At 35.6% G+C, this 18,168-nt stretch overlaps 3 protein-coding genes across 4 annotated transcripts; 2 read left to right on the forward strand and 1 right to left on the reverse strand.

Moving 5' to 3' along the window:
* Window positions 1-111: 111 nt before the first annotated feature.
* On the reverse strand, window positions 112-2,137 carry LOC113732807 (NADPH-dependent aldehyde reductase 1, chloroplastic-like). Of its 2 annotated transcripts, none has more exons than XM_072080843.1 (4): window positions 1,805-2,137; window positions 1,021-1,397; window positions 655-923; window positions 112-432 (listed from the first exon to the last, which is right to left on the reverse strand). In XM_072080843.1, exons 1-4 carry the CDS (start codon window positions 2,084-2,086, stop codon window positions 410-412), a joined length of 951 nt encoding a protein of 316 aa, XP_071936944.1. In that variant the 5' UTR covers window positions 2,087-2,137; the 3' UTR covers window positions 112-409. The 2 variants fall into 2 exon arrangements, with proteins under 2 accessions (XP_071936944.1, XP_027114594.1); XM_027258793.2 differs by having other exon boundaries at window positions 565-923; window positions 1,805-2,136.
* Window positions 2,138-3,504: 1,367 nt separating this feature from the next.
* Window positions 3,505-4,667, forward strand: LOC113729407 (uncharacterized GPI-anchored protein At3g06035-like). The gene is made up of 2 exons (XM_027253705.1): window positions 3,505-3,586; window positions 4,219-4,667. The coding sequence occupies exons 1-2, from the start codon at window positions 3,505-3,507 to the stop codon at window positions 4,665-4,667; spliced, it is 531 nt and encodes a 176-aa protein (XP_027109506.1).
* Window positions 4,668-8,459: 3,792 nt separating this feature from the next.
* Window positions 8,460-17,444, forward strand: LOC113729408 (uncharacterized). The gene is made up of 9 exons (XM_027253706.2): window positions 8,460-9,819; window positions 10,195-10,539; window positions 10,908-11,255; window positions 11,502-11,996; window positions 12,145-12,210; window positions 14,576-14,740; window positions 15,635-15,851; window positions 16,025-16,369; window positions 16,780-17,444. The coding sequence occupies exons 1-9, from the start codon at window positions 8,644-8,646 to the stop codon at window positions 16,893-16,895; spliced, it is 3,273 nt and encodes a 1,090-aa protein (XP_027109507.1). The 5' UTR covers window positions 8,460-8,643; the 3' UTR covers window positions 16,896-17,444.
* Window positions 17,445-18,168: the final 724 nt, after the last annotated feature.

Genomic DNA, 18,168 nt, shown 5'->3' on the forward strand with positions numbered 1-18,168 from the left:
CTACATGTCGCAGGAAATTTGTCTTCAATTTCATCTGTCTACCATTTATTCATGTTTCTTCAGACTTAGCTGCATTCAATATTTACCACTGCACGATCAAATCCTCAAATGTGATCAGAAGATAAAAGTTCATTTAAAGCCGTATTTTTGCACAGAGTTTCTCCCAGATGCCTATATCAATATACAAAGAGTCACTAGACACCATTCTTTTTCACCAAATGAATTCTTGAACACAAGGGTTTTTACATTTACACACATGCATTCACATTTCTTGATGCCAAGTGCAAAAGAAGACATCACGCAAGGGAACTTGAAAGAACATAAAAAAGGACAGATGATTCCACTTCCTCTGGCCACACTGCTATAGACACTCAGCATGCCAAGACCACCACAAAAGCACCGATCAAGGTCAAGCATTAACAATCGTCCCACCTGTGAAAAACCAATCAATTAAATCGTAGAACTCAATTAGAAAAGACAAAATGACAAAATTCTGATAACACCATCAATAGGTAAAGGAAAGAAGAAACTGCAGCCTGCATGATACGGTGATAAGGAGCATACCATTAGGATGGAGGACCTGGCCAGTGATGTAGGAGGAGCACTCATTACAGGCAAGGAAAACATAAGAGGGTGCAACTTCAATGGGCTGACCTGGTCTATGCATCGGCACCTCACTCCCAAACTTTTGAACCTCCTCTTCGCTGAATGATGCAGGGATCAGCGGTGTCCATATTGGCCCCGGGGCTACACCGTTTACACGGATGCCTTTGCTGATTAACTGCAGCGCAAGTCCTCTGGTGAATGCAACAATTGCTCCTTTGGTGGATGTGTAGTCAAGTAACTTAGCATTTCCCTTGTACGCATTGATTGATGTGCTATTGATAATGGCGCTTCCTTCTTTCATGTGCTTCAAAGCATGCCTGCAATTACATTATCACTAACTAATCAAATAAAAGCCAAAACAAAAATCACACATATGATGAAAGATTGATAGTTAAATCATCCCAGCGTGCATACCTGGTCATAAAGAAGTAAGCAAAGATGTTAGTCCTGAACACTCTTTCCAGTCTTTCTTCATCAATTTCCTCAACAGAGGCTGCTTTATACTGCTCTGCTGCATTGTTCACCAAAATATCGATCCTACCGTAATTATTTACCACTTCATCCACAACCCTTTTGCAATTTTCATCATATCCCAAATCTGCAGGAAGAGCCATTGGGTCTTTTGCATCAGGAGCTTTGGCTTTCATCAACATTCCTAGGGTGTCTGTTGCATCTTTGTCCTCAATGCCTTTCACATAGGTGAAAGCCACAGTTGCACCCTCTAGAGCAAAGCAGTGGGAGACTGCTCTCCCAATGCCCGAATCAGCCCCGGTAAGCAGTGCTATCTTGCCCTGGCAATTGAACATTGGTTAGAGTAATCAATTTCCAAGTATATAGTACCTTCTTAGAATAATTTGCCATAAAATTCATGAACTTCAAAATCAAGAAGCAATCCCATGCAGAATGAAAGTACTAATGCCCCTCAGTTGATGCTTTATTTTTCCGCCCCATAAAATGATCAATCACAGTTTGAAATGAAATATTCACTACAAACATCCGATCAAGAACTAAAGAAAAAGAAAGATGAGAAAACAGGCCTTCAAACTCTTATTAAATAAGGAGCTATTTGTGACAGTAGAATAGCAAATTGAATTGAGGTAGTGAAATTGTTTTTAGTGCGAAAGAAGTAAGTCTAAAAAATTTCATTCTCCAGAAATAAAAAAAAAAATTAAATTTATGCAAAATTGGTGGAACGTACCTGAAGCTTGTTAGAGGGCTTATACTCATGGCAAGTAGCCTTAGGAGTTGGATCCATGACATGTTGTTTCCCAGGTTGTACATCCTGCTTCTGAGGTGGGAATTGCTGACCGCTAGAAGCCATAATTGATCTAACAAAAACGGTGCTTTTTCTGGTAAAACTGTGGTAGTAGGTTGAACTTGAACAAGAAACTGGAGAAAACTGACTTTTCAAAGAACTTTGGTAGCTGATCAATGAGGTGGTTGCTAACACTCTGGAAGAAACAAGAAAACGAAAGAACATGAAATTTAGAACTCTCTTTTTTTGGGATGTATATATGAAAATGTTGATAGATATATATATATATATATATATCCGAGGTGGTTTATATGAAGATTGAAGATTGAAGACAAAAATGTGGAAGAGGTGGCGAGGCTTTGTAACGTGGCATGAGGCAGGAGTCTGCGTGTAATCTTAAGCCGTATGAACCGGACACATCAGTAGCAAGGGCGTCATGCATGCATGGGGCGTTGAGCTGAGATTTGTATGGAAAGTTGGAAACAATTTAGTTTGCATTATCAATACATTATTTGCATTGATAAATTTAGTTTGTTTGAATTGCACATTATTTGCATCTTATTTAATTTGTTTTTATTATTAATACATTTTTTTATTTTATATATATCATATCAAGAAAGTATTACAATTTTAAAAAATTATCTCAAATAATTTCTTATCCAAACACACCCGCAAATCATGCTAGAAACAAAATGAAGATTCAAGTCAAGAATTTTGAGTAGAATGTTCCAATTTTTTAAAATGACCAGAAACTAATTATAGGGAAGACTAGTATGAGCATGTCATATGAGTATGAACAAAAGGAAAGTTAGAATGTGAAAGTGAAGTGAAGGAAAGTGAGATATAGGAAAATAAAAATCAATTTTTCATATACATTTAGTTATTAAAAAAATATTAATAACAATTAATAATAGCTATTGAAACTTTCGTGAGTAATTAATTTTTTCTTCAAAACCTTGTAAATTAGAAAATATAGGAAAATGCAAGAAAATTTTCAACAATTTATCAACCAAACATGCATGAAGAAGAAAATAACTAAAAGTTTTCTACACTTTTTCACACTTTTCCCTTGCAAACAAATAACACTATCCTAAACACTATTTTGAGTTAGATTTTTGTTTTCTACTCTATATCCTAAAGGTACAAGATAAGTTTAAAATTGCCAAAAATTATATTAAACTCACTTCTTATTCTTATTTTTTTGCTTTAGTCCACCTAGTTGAACCCTTTGAATTTTAAAACTAGACACAGCAATCACCTTAGAGCCTTAAACTCGGTTGCTGTCCACTTTTTCCACGAGAGTGGGGTTTGTCTATAAATTAGTCTATAAGATGGCTATTAGCTACAAATCCTCTCACAGGGACAGGCGCCAATAAAGGCTATGCATGTATGCTACGTGTAAACATCATGCAACTGATATCCATTCTTCAGCAACCTACCGCAGCCTAATTTGATACCCCCTTACATGTACCAGGACAGCAGATTTCAATTTTCAAGTGCCCTTTCCTGCAAGATAAGTGTTGCAGCCAATTTACCGAAAAAGAGATAGAAAATAACTTAATATTTTTCTGCTAAATTAACACGGAAAATTTTCTGAAGTTCGATCTAGTTTATTAGGTCAAAGGGCTCTCCTAAACTTAGCAATGTTGTCTGTTAGAGTTGGACTTACTACTTTCTTGGTGACGCATCTCATTCTCTTGCTGTCGGTTCCAGTTCTTGGTGATGGTACAACTTCATCTCCATTATATGCTTGTCTATCTCTGATTTTTTCAGATGCACCCTTTATACTCACGCATGAGTGAATTAATTAACGGACGAAGTAGGAAAAGCAGTTATTCTCTAGCACTATCTGATGATATGAAAGAAGTAGGAAAAATGAAGCTGAAGTTTGTGTTGATTTTGTATATAGGAACATGAATCAATTGTTAATTGTTCTTTCATGAGACAATGAATTAATGTGAATTCCGTTATTTCCTATGTTTGAGGATGTCAATTATGCGAAATAAGTGCAATGGTTCAAATATTTTGGGAGAAAAGATGGCTCTAATTTTGTCAGATTAGTGGTTCTTCTTCTTTCTTTCTTTTTTTTCCTGTTTCTTTTTCTTGTTCCAACCTCTATTAGTATGACTTTAACTTCATTGCTTGAGCATGGTTGTTTCAGGCTATACTGCGCTATACTAATCCCAGTATATGAATAGAACAAAAGGGTCATTTTGTCTGGATCATATGAAATGTTTAGTGGTCTTTTCTATCGTTGAAATCTTTTCATGCTTTTAACCCCCCCCCCTTTGTTTTTGTTGCTTTTACACTCAAATTTCAAGTTTTTTTTGTCCTTCATCTATTGCATTGACCTCCAGACGAAAGAGATTATCTCCTTCAAGGTCTCAACAGTTACAGGCGATCTCAAGGTGCTGCACCCCTTCAAATGCACGACAAAGCGGGGTGTCTAGCAGACAAAATCGCCGACGAGATACAGGACCGACCTTGCCCGCCAGGAGGCGTTCCAACAACAACTTCACCCGGAATTCGACCTCAGCTAACCAACTATCCTGCCCTAGTAAAGGAGTGCAACATTGACATCAACAACACACTAGACGGTGTCATATTGCCCGTCTGCGTCCCCAAACGTGTTGCAACTCTCGTTCTCACAAACTATACGCTGTCGCCTTACTCGGCCTCTGTCAATAGCACCAAGTACACTGGAGTTGGCATTGGTTTAGAGGACGACTGGACCGTGCTAGTCCTGACTACTAACACTGCTGCAGGAAGCTTTGCTAGTGCAGCTTGTTTTACTTGTTTTGTTTAGTTTGAGGTACCACGTTTTGGCTATGATTCTGGGATTGTTATTTGATTTCTAGTACTTGTGGCCTAGTCGTATATATATATATATATATATATATATTAGGGTTCTTCTTGTATCTTTTGTTGTTTATGTCACGAACCAAGATGTCATATCTTGTAGGTTAGTGCATCATAAGTGGTTTCTGTGTGTAGTCCACAACTATTTGCTTGTATTATTATGTTGTATTGAAAATGTCTGTTCATGTAAATTGGCCGTATAAAAGTGTAAACCCGGGCGAGTATTATTACCATAAGATGGTGAATCATCATCATTTAAGGGAAGAAAACTTGGATTAATCTAGTAAATCATTTCACTGAGTTTTTGTGATGTTGGATTGCTGTCAAAGAGAGCCTTTCTTTTCATGTCAAAGATAACAATGATTGTGCATCAATTTGAGGAATACTGGCCAACTTGAGTTCTGCCAATTGGATTTACTAAGAAGCCACGCTTTGGAAGGAATTTTTGCACCTAAAAGTGGTTACAAGTTTGGAATGCATGGTGTACTGTCATCAACTTGATGTTGTCTCCTCTGACTTGACTTCTAAACCAAATGGGGTCATGTGTCCTTTTTAATTTTATTTTATTGTATAAGTCGCATTTCTGCCGTCTAAGTCGTATGTCGTTTTTACCAATTGGCTGGATGGCTGTGTCTTGTGGATCCCGCTGCTTAGATTACCTTCGGGTCGGTTAGCTGCTAACTCCTGCATGTCTGTTTGTATGCGTGTCTGTTTGTATTATTGTGTGTGTGTGTCTTATTCCGTTTCGGAAAAAAAAAAAAATCGTATGTCATTTTTAATTTGATTTTGTTGCATAAATCGTATATTGTTGAGTACAGAATTCTAAATATCTAAACCATTCAATACTCTACCTTCTTGAAATTGGTTCAACATGATTGCATGGAGAACATGACACATGATACATAGCTTCGTATACTTGAGGATAAAAAATTAATAATGTGCCCTTAATGGATTTATTACAATTTAGCATGCCTGAACAAATGACTTAATTCCCCATTTGTTCTTCAAAGTAGCCAAAATTTTCAACTAAGTTACTCAAACTAAAGAAGTTTCAATACATTATTTGATACATCTTGTGCCAATTTAGGCCTCGAACCGTGTCGATGAATGGAGGCTTAAATTGGCAGAATTTACCTACATTTTTTACCCCTTTGGTGGACTGAACTGAGACCTTTTTAGTTCAGGTTAACTCAGACTTGTGGTTACTTCGGAGAACTAGAATGGAGTTTTTTTTTTTTTTTTTGGGGCATTGATCTGATTGTTTACATCTCTCGGATTGTAAATGTGTACAAGAAGAAAAAGATATAAAAGGAAATTTGTTTGCCATGGTGATTTGTTTTGTCCGCTGATGTTGTAATTAGGTTTATCAACTGGCCAAAGTAACCAACGGCCCTTTGGGCGGTGGTCAACCACCAAAGATTTCAAGTCTTGATAGGGTGGAAAGTTAAGAATTCAAATCTTACCTCCCATCAACGTACAATTATATGTGTTTTCAGTTTCATCGATTTCTCTAAATTCCATTGTGCCTCTCCTCCCAAACAAGAACACATTCTTAAAGCTTGATTCTCATTTCTCAATGGACCTATTATTTGGTTAATTTAATTATCGGAGCCTTGTATAGGTAACCATTTAAGTTGAACATCTATCAAATTAACAGAGAGAAGGAAAAGAGAGCAAATGGAGTAAACAAATTGCCAGATTGGTTCTGTCAGATAAGAAGCGCTTTAGAACAATACTTAGCCAAGGATTGTTAGGAACCAACATCATACAAATGATTATATGACTTCGACGAGTATACTTAAAAAAATTCTGCTGCAGTGGAAATGTGGAATCCCACAAAACTAAAATCTAATTCAGAAACTTTACCACATTGTTCAGAAATCAAGCGTGATATATTGAAGTTCTAACTTAATTTGACTATTATATTTTTGTAGTATAATAAAAAGAAAAGATAAAAAAAAAAGTAGAGAAAGGTACTGGGAATTGCAAAGGCAATGATGAAAGTGTAAAAATCCAACATGTATACTGATCAAGCTGTTAATCAACAATTACAAGCATCTTAACATTCTAAACAAAGCTGTACTTGAGGAATTATGTTAGTGACCTTAAAGCTCAATTGTTGATAAATTTTCTTTTAAAAATTCTCAGAAAGAGGAGCATGTTCACATCGTTATAATGCACAAAGTTGTTATTATTATTTTTTTAATTTCTACCACACCGAAAAGTTTGAATTTGAACTGCTCCATTGCACCATTACTTGACATCCGGTAAATGAATTACAATTTTTTTTTGACTTGCTATCTCAAACAAAAAAAAAGAGGAAAAGGATCAAAGAAATGTAATTTTGTATATATAACTGCGAAATCTTGCCATTATAAAAAGAATGCAAAAATGGAACCATCACTAACACTTTTTTTTTTAATCTAACATCTCGAGGTCACAGTTAGAAACCTGAAAAACTTAATCCAATCATTGATTTGTCATCAAAGTTAGCTAAGATCCTAAAAACAAACTAACATCAAACTATTCTTATATAACAAAAAAAACTATGCACAAAATGCGAATAGGGAAAGAGTTTCAAAAATACCAAATTGTTTAAACATGCATGCTCCTATACATTTATGCTCTTTTGGACACCCTCATGCATTGTGAGTGTAGGTTTTATGTGTACCACTCACAGTTCTCTTTTGGCAAGTAAGGGTTAACAAAATTCACAACATTATTATCCCTTAAGCGCTTCATATCTTGAATGGAATTAAACCTGAACAAATCATCAGTCATAAATTCACCTTATATAAAATTAACAGATTGGCTATTAATAAAATAGTATAGTTTCTTCTAGAAATAATGTTGAGTGCTATTCAATTAAGATCGAACAATTTTTTTTAAATATCATATCAAATTATGAGTTTTGTAGAAGGTAATACAAAACATCTTATGGTTTTATACGATAATTGCTATAAAGCTAACGATCCATTAGAAGATTTTCTTAAGACATCAACTATAGATTTAAAACCACTAAAAAAATGGTTAATTCCCAATAGATCAAATAAAAGAAATCATCATAAAGAGAAAAATTCAATGTTTTTCCTAGTGAGTAAATAATGGATGCCTTGTTCTCAATTGATTATTTCACTCAGTTATGTATTCTAATTTTGGATAATTTGTTTATCCCAAGTCTATTAAATTTGTACTTTTAACTAAACAAACTGCTTAGTATAATCAAGTTTTGATTTAAATACATATACTCATATTCGTATTTTACCCGTCTTGTTGATCTAATTTCACTTTCCTAAAAATTTGAGTGCTTGTTTTCGATGATTTTGCAAAAGTTGGTTGTGGAGGGTGAATTTAGAGAATAATCACACCAGTTCAAATCTCAAACTACTCTTTGACAGTGGATTTTAACTATTTTAATAGATACTATAAAATCTACAATCTAAAACCTATATGCAAAAGTAAACAAGAAAATCATAAAACTAAATATATCCAACCTAGATACATGAACAAGTCTTAATAGAGTGTGTTCGGATAAGAGGTTATTTGAAATATTTAATATTATTTAGAATAATTATTATAATATTTTAAATATTATAATATTTTCATAATAGGATACATGTGAGATAAAAAAATTAATTAAAAAAATAAAAAAATAATTAGAAAATTTATTTACAATAGTATTATAAAAATTAAATAAATACCACTAAACATGCATTAGGAAATTAAATACTCCCACTAATTGCTTTTTGGAGCCGACACCCTATGGTTGGACCAGACCAACGTCAACAAAATTCGCACTAAAAAGAGCGCTTTCTTCTCAAACTAGTGCTAAAATTCCACAAGTGGAAAATCCGATCGATCGACCAAGAAACGAAATCAAAAGGACGGAAGTAGAAAAGGGTCTCCACACCAGTCCTTCGAAGATGGCGGAGGACGACGACGACGATAGCTTTGGAGACTTTACGTTTGCGACCTTCAACAATAATCCATCTACCAATCATCAACAATTGAACCAAATCAACGCCCCACGATTCACAATGGCCACCACGACGACGTCCGCCACCTCTGCAGCCGCCAATGGCGACGACGATGATGAATGGGGTGATTTTGTTGAAAGCCCACTTGGATCTAATGCGTCCTCCATTAACACCCCGGCAGCAAAGCCTTTCGACCCTTTTAATTTCTTCGCGGCAAACCCCATTACTCAATCCCAGTCAGAATCTGGTGGGGTCCAATTGGAGGAGGAGAAGAAGGAGAGCCAGTGGGTGAAGCTGAAAGGGGCTATTCCACTGTCGATATTTGGTGATGTTGAAGAGGAAGAGAAGGAAGAAGAAGTGGAGGGATCTGGTGTGAGTGATCCGCATGGTACTAATGGTAAGGACTCGAAATTTGATCTGAAGAAAAATGGTAATTTTAGTAATGGATTTAAGAGTAACGGTTATTTAGGTGGGTCGTTTGGTTATGATGTCATCGCAAGTTTGTATAATCAGAATTCGGATTTGAATTTGAGCAAGAAAGATTCGAGCTTGATGCTGAATGGTTTGAATTTGGAATCAGAATCACTGGCTAGGAAGAGTGATAATGATTCTTTTATGAATTTGAGTAGTCATAACGATAGTAAGAATCAAGAAATGAAGACTGAGGATGGGGTTAATGCTAGTTCTAACGGAGTACAATTGCGTTTGGATGCATTAGACCTGGATTTTGGTGGGTGGAATACTGGTTTTAATGGACTGGGTTCAAAGTCTAGCTTGGACTTGGATATTAAATATGATTTGAACGATAGAAATTTGGATGGTAAAGCTGAAAATGACAATGCTCAGTCTCGTTTAAATTATATTGACTTGGCTGTAAAAGATACTGAGAATCCACCTTTTAGCTGGTGGAATTCAAATTTGGATGGATTTAAATTGAATTCATCTGCTATGGAGTCAAGTTTGGAGGGATTGAGTTCAAATGTAAACGGGGTGGCTAATATGGGCTCTGATTTTAAGGGTGGACATGAAGAACTTGTTGGTGGTGAGGATGATGATGATGCTGATGGATGGGAGTTCAAGGATGCATACGCAGAATCAAAAGTTAAGATGGGGAATGAGAAGGTAAATCCTTGGACTTTGCTATTTTTTGGTCATCTATATTGTTTAGCGCATAAGCATCCTTGATTAATTCTTTTGAAATATATAAGGAGCCTGTGGCGTTAGTGTTGTCAGGATCCACAATTCACTAGTAGTTGGACAAGAAATTCTGTGTGATACCTTGGAACTTTCAAGTTCTGTAGTCCTTATGTTACATGACAAGTTACATCAGAAAGAGTGAAACTCTTAACTACAAAACTTGGATTTTAAATTGCTCTAAACTGAAAGCTAACTACTGTATGAAAAATTGCCTAGGTTTTATGTTGAAATATCCCTATTTGTTTGCTAACTGGCATATTTCATTGATTGATCTAAACCTGGGATTTGTTCTCTGTGAAGGCTAGATTAGAGGTGCAAGAAGTTTGGGAGGAAAACTCACACTCGTCTGGTAGTGGAAATGGCACTAACAGATCAATTGATTTGTTTACTATGTCAAATGGATCTCGTGATATGTTGTCTACACCAAGTGGAGCTTCCAGTAAATCTAACGGCTTTGATATTGGATCGAATATCAAGTCGATTGCAGCCAAAGGTAATGCTTTAGCTCCGGATACATGCCTAAGAATTGATCAGAAAGGCCACGAGGCTGTGCTATACCCTCACCCAGTCGCTGAAACTGCTGAATCTGATGAGGATTTTGGGGATTTCACGGCTGCATTTGCTGGAGCTGGACTAATGCAAGAGGTCAGTTAACAGTCAACCTGTTTGTAGATTGTATTTATGGAAGCTATACTAGTGCTTGAGAGTTCATTTTTCACTCTGGGGAGAGTTAAACATGGATTATATTTCTTAGTCTAATTCAGTAATTACCACAAGTGATGCTGAGGTGGTTGATTTGATGGGATATCTCACTTTTTGACTAGTAAAGTAGCACCCAAAAAAAAAAGAAAAAAGAAAAAGTAAAGCAGATGTAGGTTAAAAAGTTGGTCTTTGAGCTTTATAAGACATTATTAGTTGGCTATGTTCAAATTAATTTACTCTATTCTGTATGGTTTCCCAGACTACTTATAATTGGTTTGTTGAGCTAACTTTGGATCTTTTTTTTCTGAAAGGCTGATTCTGAGGTGCGTGAGAGCTCTAGGATCAATGCATCCTCGTCGGGTTTTACAAGTGGCTCAAATGGATCACTTGATTTCTTTTCTGCGTCTGATGGAGCAGTTGACTTATTTGCGCCATCAAATCGAACTTTTGGTGACTTCAGTCAAGTTGGTGGTGGTTTTGATATAAAGCCTAGCATAATTGTTAAACGTGAAGCATCTAAACTTGATGCATTCTCAAGAAGTGAACTCACAGATGGTGTAGACCTGCAGGACCATTCTACTGTAATTCAAAATGCTGTATCTGGTGAGCCAGTTAGCGAGTTCAGGTCAGCATTTGAAGAAAATGCACTTGTGAAACAGGTAATGAAGCTCAAGCAATCAAAGATCTGCTTTAGGATGATATTTGAACAGGTGTATTTTCTTAGTGTTTGGTGTAGTGGGAGTTAGAGACTAGTAATTTTCCACACTGAACTTTAAATACCTGCAAATGATGGTAATGTCCATATTGGTAATTGATACTCTGATTAAAAAACTTACATAAATGCGATATCTTCTGTAGCTTTCTGAAATTTGTTAGGTTTGACATCAAATTTGTATGTCTTTTAGGAAAATGCCATTGAATTGGAGAATCATAAAGGTGCATTGCCCTTGTCCATATTTGGTGATGAAGAACTGGAAACTGACGGTTCCTTGAATGCTGATGATAGTTTCATGTTTCAATCTGCTTCTTCTAAGGGAAACAGCCATAGTACAAAATCAGCTATCTCTATCAATGATCTTATATCAAACTTATACAGCCAAGCTGGGCCAATTTCTTCTGTCAGCTCAATGCAAAACCCAGTTGTAAATGGGTTGCATCTGTCAGACTCTTTCTCTGGTTCTAATCTAGTACCTGCTGCTGAAGATGTTGATAACAGTTCTTGGGAATTTAAGGATGCTGTCTTTCAAAATGAAGCTAATAAGGGGACTTCTCTTTCTGAAAATGAAGATGTGCATCAGACAAGCTCAGGCAAACTAAAGCTACAAATTTTCATGGATTTCTATTCTAAATTACAAGACGAGTTATACTTGATAGCTAAAGGCCATCTTGCAAGCCTAAAGGTCTGTACCTGAAACTATCCCATCCTTTCAACCTGCATTAGACAGGGATATACATGCTTTATTGAGTTTTTATACATGTGTGGGAGGCACATTTTTCCTTTACGTTGTTTCTTTTCGTCTAACTAACTGAAGTTATGCTCTTTATCAGGAAACTCAAAATGATGTTAATTTTGGTGAAGATGCAGGCCTTGATGCTCTCATTGAGGAAATTCAGGTCATTGTTGTCCTTATTTTTTTTCACTTTTAGTTGTTCTCAGAACCAGATGTTCATTCAGCATATTTCTCTCGCTTTATTTTTAGCATTCGAAGGGAAAATCTCCTTATTTGCACAAATGTAACTAGCATTATTTGACACCTAGCACCGTGTTGACAAAGAGTATTTTCTGATTGCCTTCCAAAATACATGCATGCGGAGTAAAAAGTTGGCTATGATACTTCTTTAACTGGGACAATGTTTTACTTGCACAGGGTCTATTTATTTGTAAAAATTACCTGGGTATGTCAAAATCAGTATTGGTTTTACTCATGTTAAATCATCATCCTTAAGGTGACGAAAAACTATTCTATCTGCATGTTCCATTCCTCTGAACTTGGCGCATGCTAAGGAAATTCTATTCATTCAAACTATGACATTATTGTGACATAGAAAAAAAGCGTAGTATGTTCTGTTTAGAATTTTTTGGCTTGCAATTGGTTAGTGTGATGGTTTTGCTGATGTTAAAAAACATGGCAACATAAGAGAAAGCTTTACTGTTTTTTGTTGCTTTCCATTGCTCTGCTTAATTGCGAGTTATATTTGAAGCTTTTGTAAATTTATTGTCTTTTCCTAGGATTACCTATGCCTTTCTGTGTGTGTATGGTTTAGTTGTTATTGGCATGTTTCTAGTTGTAATGGTGTCTGTTGAAAGCACTTTTCAGTTATTACATTAGAGAGAAATGTGCTGTAATCTATAATCTTTGTTCAATATTTCTTGATTCACTGCTATTCATTAGCCATCCTTCAGTTAGTGTTGAAGTTTTTTAGAACACTTCCCTCGGGATTGGGGAAAGAAGGATATCATATATAGACAGAAGCAGTGAAAGACAAGAAAATTTGTTTTCAATGTTTTGTGGGAGGTTAGCATTATCATGTATGTGCCAACCTTCCGTAACAAAATGCTGCCACTTAATCTTCCTTAGCCTCAGTAACCATAATGAATTAAGAACCTTTTGCTTATTTGAGCTCAAAACTCAATGTTCCTGTGGTTCTGTGAATGGTTTTTGAAGTAGTGTTAATGCAGAGTATGGCTGCAAACGAGCCGAGCCGAGTCGAGTTTTGGTCTAATCGAGCCGAGCCTTAACTTATTTTTATTGAACTCGAACTCGAGCTCGAGCTCGACGAGTTGACAATTTAAAGCTCGAGCTCGAGCTTGAAAAAATAAAAAATAATTATTTTATTTTTTAAAAAAATAAATAAAATAATATTTTTTCTTAATAAATAATAAAATATTAAGGATATATATGTAATTTTACTATTAAAATAAAAAATATATATATACTATTAAAAAAAAAAAAATATATATATATATATATACCCGGCTCGCGATCTAACGAGCTTAATATTTTGAGCTCGAGTCGAGCCAGCTCGAGCTCGACTCGAGCTTGCCTCGCGAGTGGCTCGGTTCGTTCGCAGCCCTAATGCAGAGAAAACAGCAAGTATCATATCAGATGCAGTTAGGAAAAAGGTTGAAGCTGCATTGGGAAGTGAAGTTTTAGTTATCTGTAGCTCTCCTCTCCTTTAGTTTTCCCTTACTTTAATGGTTGGAAAAATCACATCTTCTGGTTCCTCATAGGACTTAAATTTGGAAAGTCAGTCATACAACATGGGATGGTTTTGGAAGGCACAGAATACTTTAGTGAATCATCATATAGATTATATGTTAAGCAATAGTGGAAGATACCAATTTTAAAAGCTTTGGACAGTGAGGAAGCATTTTTCAGTTAGTTCGTGCTGAGATTTTCTTTTTTTCTTTTCTTTTTTGAACAAAATGTAGAAGCAAGTTTGGACTAGAAAAAATAAAAAGGTCGAAGTTTGAGGTGTTTCCTATTGTTTGAATGCCCTAAGGTACTGTATTTTTCATGCAGTGTTATTTGAGGCAATCTCATATCAAGTAGTTCTTTCATACAGCTTGCTTTGTGATGATAGGTCAGTTTAATAGTATCAGCAACTTTATCTTGTGTATAGTTAAGGGCTGTTAATTAACTTTCTGGAGCTTGTAGGCTTGTGATTGTTCAGTACTGGATTAATTGCATTTATACTTGTTAATTTCAGTGGTAAACGTCAGTATCAAGCTTAAGCTTATCCATTGTTTTTCATACCTTTGCTTTGTGTAGTGTGGTGCTTTTTGGGTCTCATCTTGGTCCTTATATTCACTTTCTTGAGGTGCAAATTATTAACACATGCAACTTACTATTTTTGTATTCAACTTGTGAGTAGAATTCATGTTAATAATTGCTATGTTCCTAATTTCTTGCTCTTTCTGTGTGATTGTTAACTAGTTATTTTTCAACTGAAGTATCATGCTTCTTTTATATTCTAGATGGCTTGTGACGAGCTTGGCCAAGCGAATGCTATTATTAAGGAAGAGCACTTGGGTAATAGTACACAAAGTCAGAGTAATCTCCATGATTTTCTTGAAGTTTTGCAAGAACCAGGGTTTTGTGTTCTGGAGACCGAATATGACTTGCAAAGAAGACTGTCATTGGTATGCATTCTCTTCCTGAATATCTGAAACATTCTTCAGACGTCTATGGCAAGTGTGTGCGTGTATTTTCTTGTTTTTCTTAAAATGGGAGTTGATGTACAATAGCTAACTAACTTGACGAAAGCTGTGAAAGTTCACACTGCAGGATATTTTAAAGAAAGAAAGAATTCATGAGCTGGGGCCGTGTGGACTACATGCATTTTTTAGTTTTGTAAATGTATAAGTTCCTCAGATTTTTAACTCTATGAGTAAGAGTAAAATACTCCATTTTGAAAATGCGGAGATTATTTAGAATTGCTCCAAAAATGTGGTGCAGTATGAATTTAACTTGCATAATTAATATCTGGGGAAGATTCTAAGACTTAATGTTCATTCATTAGCAATATGCTGCAGAAAATCTGTATACTTCCTAAGATTCTATGCGGTACATTCTGCCCAGTATGTCAGAATCATTATGAAAAAGGGCTAGAAGACATCAGAAAAAGCAAAAGCGTTGTGTTTATCTTGCACGAAGTTTATTATTGCTAGTGTGTTACCTCAGCTATAGTGAGATGTGACAAAGTTGCTTTAAGCAATTTCGAGCAAGTCATTATTGACGCCATATAGACATGACCTCACAATCATTTATGTGTTTTTTCGCTCTTTTGAGTAGTTGTAAATTAGATGGTGCATGCATGCACAGTTTCTTTAGGCTGCCTGCGGAGCTCAAGTTGGACTGATCCTTCTTTTCTTTAGATTGAATTACATATTGGGCATTCCTTCGGTTCTTGGGTGACTTGGTCAAATTTGTTAGCTTTGAAAAACGAATTAAAAAAGGAGATTTACTTGTTGCTAGTAAGATCAACATTATTTTTTGGACTTTTATTTATTATTTTGAAATATTTTGGTTTATAGGTAGAGAAGGATGCTAAATCAGCTATGGAACTTATAGGTCATGTGAAAACAATGCTGAAGATTCTGATGATGGGGTCATTGGATGAACAACATACTTATGTTTCCGTGTGGTCTAAGATGATTAACATTTGTGCTCAAGAGCTGCAACATGGTGCTCAGTTATGGAGGGAGTCATTGCAAAAGAATATTCAAAGCCAGATACTTGCTGAGCCTCAAGGTATTATATTGTTGTTACTTGCTAAACCTGTTAGGTTATTATTGAAGCTGTTTGGTTATAACAGTTGCCAATGGTAGAATGTCCTATTTCTTTCTTGAATAAAATATGCATGCACATGTGATACTGTAGTCCTCCGTGCCATAATTTGATAGCATCATTGCTTATCATAACAGGTAAAACATTTGTTATCGCCCTTGGTGAGATTTACAGGGTTGCTGTATTACTTGGAGCTACAGCCAAGCTTTATAAACCGTGGATATTGTCGACTCCTGTAGAATCATCAAGCATCTATTCACTCCTAGATCAATGTCATTCTTCATGGTCTGCTTCAGGCCTTGAAGAAGCCCTAGCAATTATATCAGATTCTACTCCTGCTAAAGGTCATGGTAGTCTTGCATCCTTGCTGGATTCAATCAAGTATCTTTGTGATCTTGATGCATTTGCTCTTCAGAATAAGCTTTTTATTCAACACGAATCCTTGTGTTGGCTATCACTTATGCCTCAAACAGTGGCTCCAGGTAAACAAATTTTGTCACAGTTTCTGCCATTTGGCATTTGTAAGTGTTTGTAGAGTTAAAAAAAAAAAAATTTTTTTTTGACATTTGATCTCCACTAAATCCAATGGGATTTAGGGTTCAATTTTGGAAACATGGTCGTTTACATTGCATTTCCAGATTTCATGCAGCTGGCTAAGTTGTTATTTGCAGTAGATAAATTTTTTTTTGACATTTGATCTCCACTAAATCCAATGGGATTTAGGGTTCAATTTTGGAAACATGGTCGTTTACATTGCATTTCCAGATTTCATGCAGCTGGCTAAGTTGTTATTTGCAGTAGATAGATAGAACTTATTGCAGGTTATTACTATCAATTTTGTTCACTGTTCATTGATCTGACTCTGTTTTCTCTCTCGGATTGCGATAATTAGGAATGACAATGGTAGTTTGGAACGAAGAACAGTGTTTCCTCAAACTGGCAAATTTGTGGGCGAATCTAATAAGTTCTGATCGTCCAAAATTGCCGCCTTTGCTTGTCAACGGATGAGAACCTCAAAGTATATGATGGAAGCTCAGTTTCTTTCATTCACGAGGTGTTCGCTGTCTCTCTCTTTTCCATCAAAAGTTTGATTTGGTTTAGGGAGATTTGCCCATTGACAGTAAAGAATTTGGTAAAAAGCGTAGTCGGATATTGAGTAAAATTTTTGTCATCCTGCACGCTTCCTTTAAATGGGATTTTGCGATGAGAAAGGCGCCAACAGGGAAAGTAGGGAAAAGAAGAAGAAGAAGAAGAAAAAGAGAGAATATTGCATTCTTTTGTTCAATTTGTAGCCTGTAGTTTAGCTTTTATATGTGCTAGTACTGTATGACTGTATTTTTTGATGTACAGGTCAAGTTTTGGGTGGAATAAAGCCCAGATGCAGTTACAAAGGGCTTGTAGAATACAAGATTTTGAGATGTAATTATTTTAATGGCATTTTTGTTTTGATTTGAATCAGATATATAGGGTTATTCTTTGTACTCATGAGACTGGTACCCAAATGTGTTGATAATTCGTTATCTCTGGATCATGTCTTAAAGGTTATAGTATTATCAACCCCCTGTCTTTTGTTTAAATGTATATTATCAGCTTCAACCAATATCATGATTGTGCTAATATACGCCATTGCAGACGGGAAAATTATGGTTACGACTGGAGTAACATTACATGACAATCGTTTAGGAGAAAGATGAACATAAGGCTTCTATTTCCATGAGTAAAATTTGAGAAAAAGCACCATCTAGATTAGATTAGAGCTAAATAGGCCCCATTGAAGATGGATCACGAGAAATCAAGACTACAGATGATGGTAATTTATACTATAAGCTGATGAACATATGTAAAGCTGAAAGCAATTATTAATGTATTTTCAAGAGACTTGCTCTTATGGAATTTCGTACTTCTATTCTTATAAGGATGAAATGAAACGGATAAATGAACCATTGTTCAAATATCTGTTGTTTGTGAAATTTGCATGCCACGATCCCTGCTTCATAGTATGATCATGGTTAGTCGTCGCGGAATCAGTAGTTTTTTCACATCGATTCAACGTGCAATGTATCAGAGTAAAATTGGAGATACGTATTTTTTAATCGATTCAAAAATTATATATAAAAAAAGAAAATCCTATAAACAATTCAGTGAATGAGAGAAATAAGTTAAATATATTTGTTTACCAAGTTGGATATGTCAACATTTTATTTTTTTGCCCCTATTCGATGTTTTTTTGTATTAATTAAAGAGTAGTTTTTTTTTTCATTTTTTTTTTTGTATCTAATCA

The sequence above is a fragment of the Coffea arabica genome, chromosome 2e (genome assembly GCF_036785885.1).
Source record: "Coffea arabica cultivar ET-39 chromosome 2e, Coffea Arabica ET-39 HiFi, whole genome shotgun sequence".
In the NCBI taxonomy this organism is placed as follows: Eukaryota; Viridiplantae; Streptophyta; class Magnoliopsida; order Gentianales; family Rubiaceae; genus Coffea; species Coffea arabica.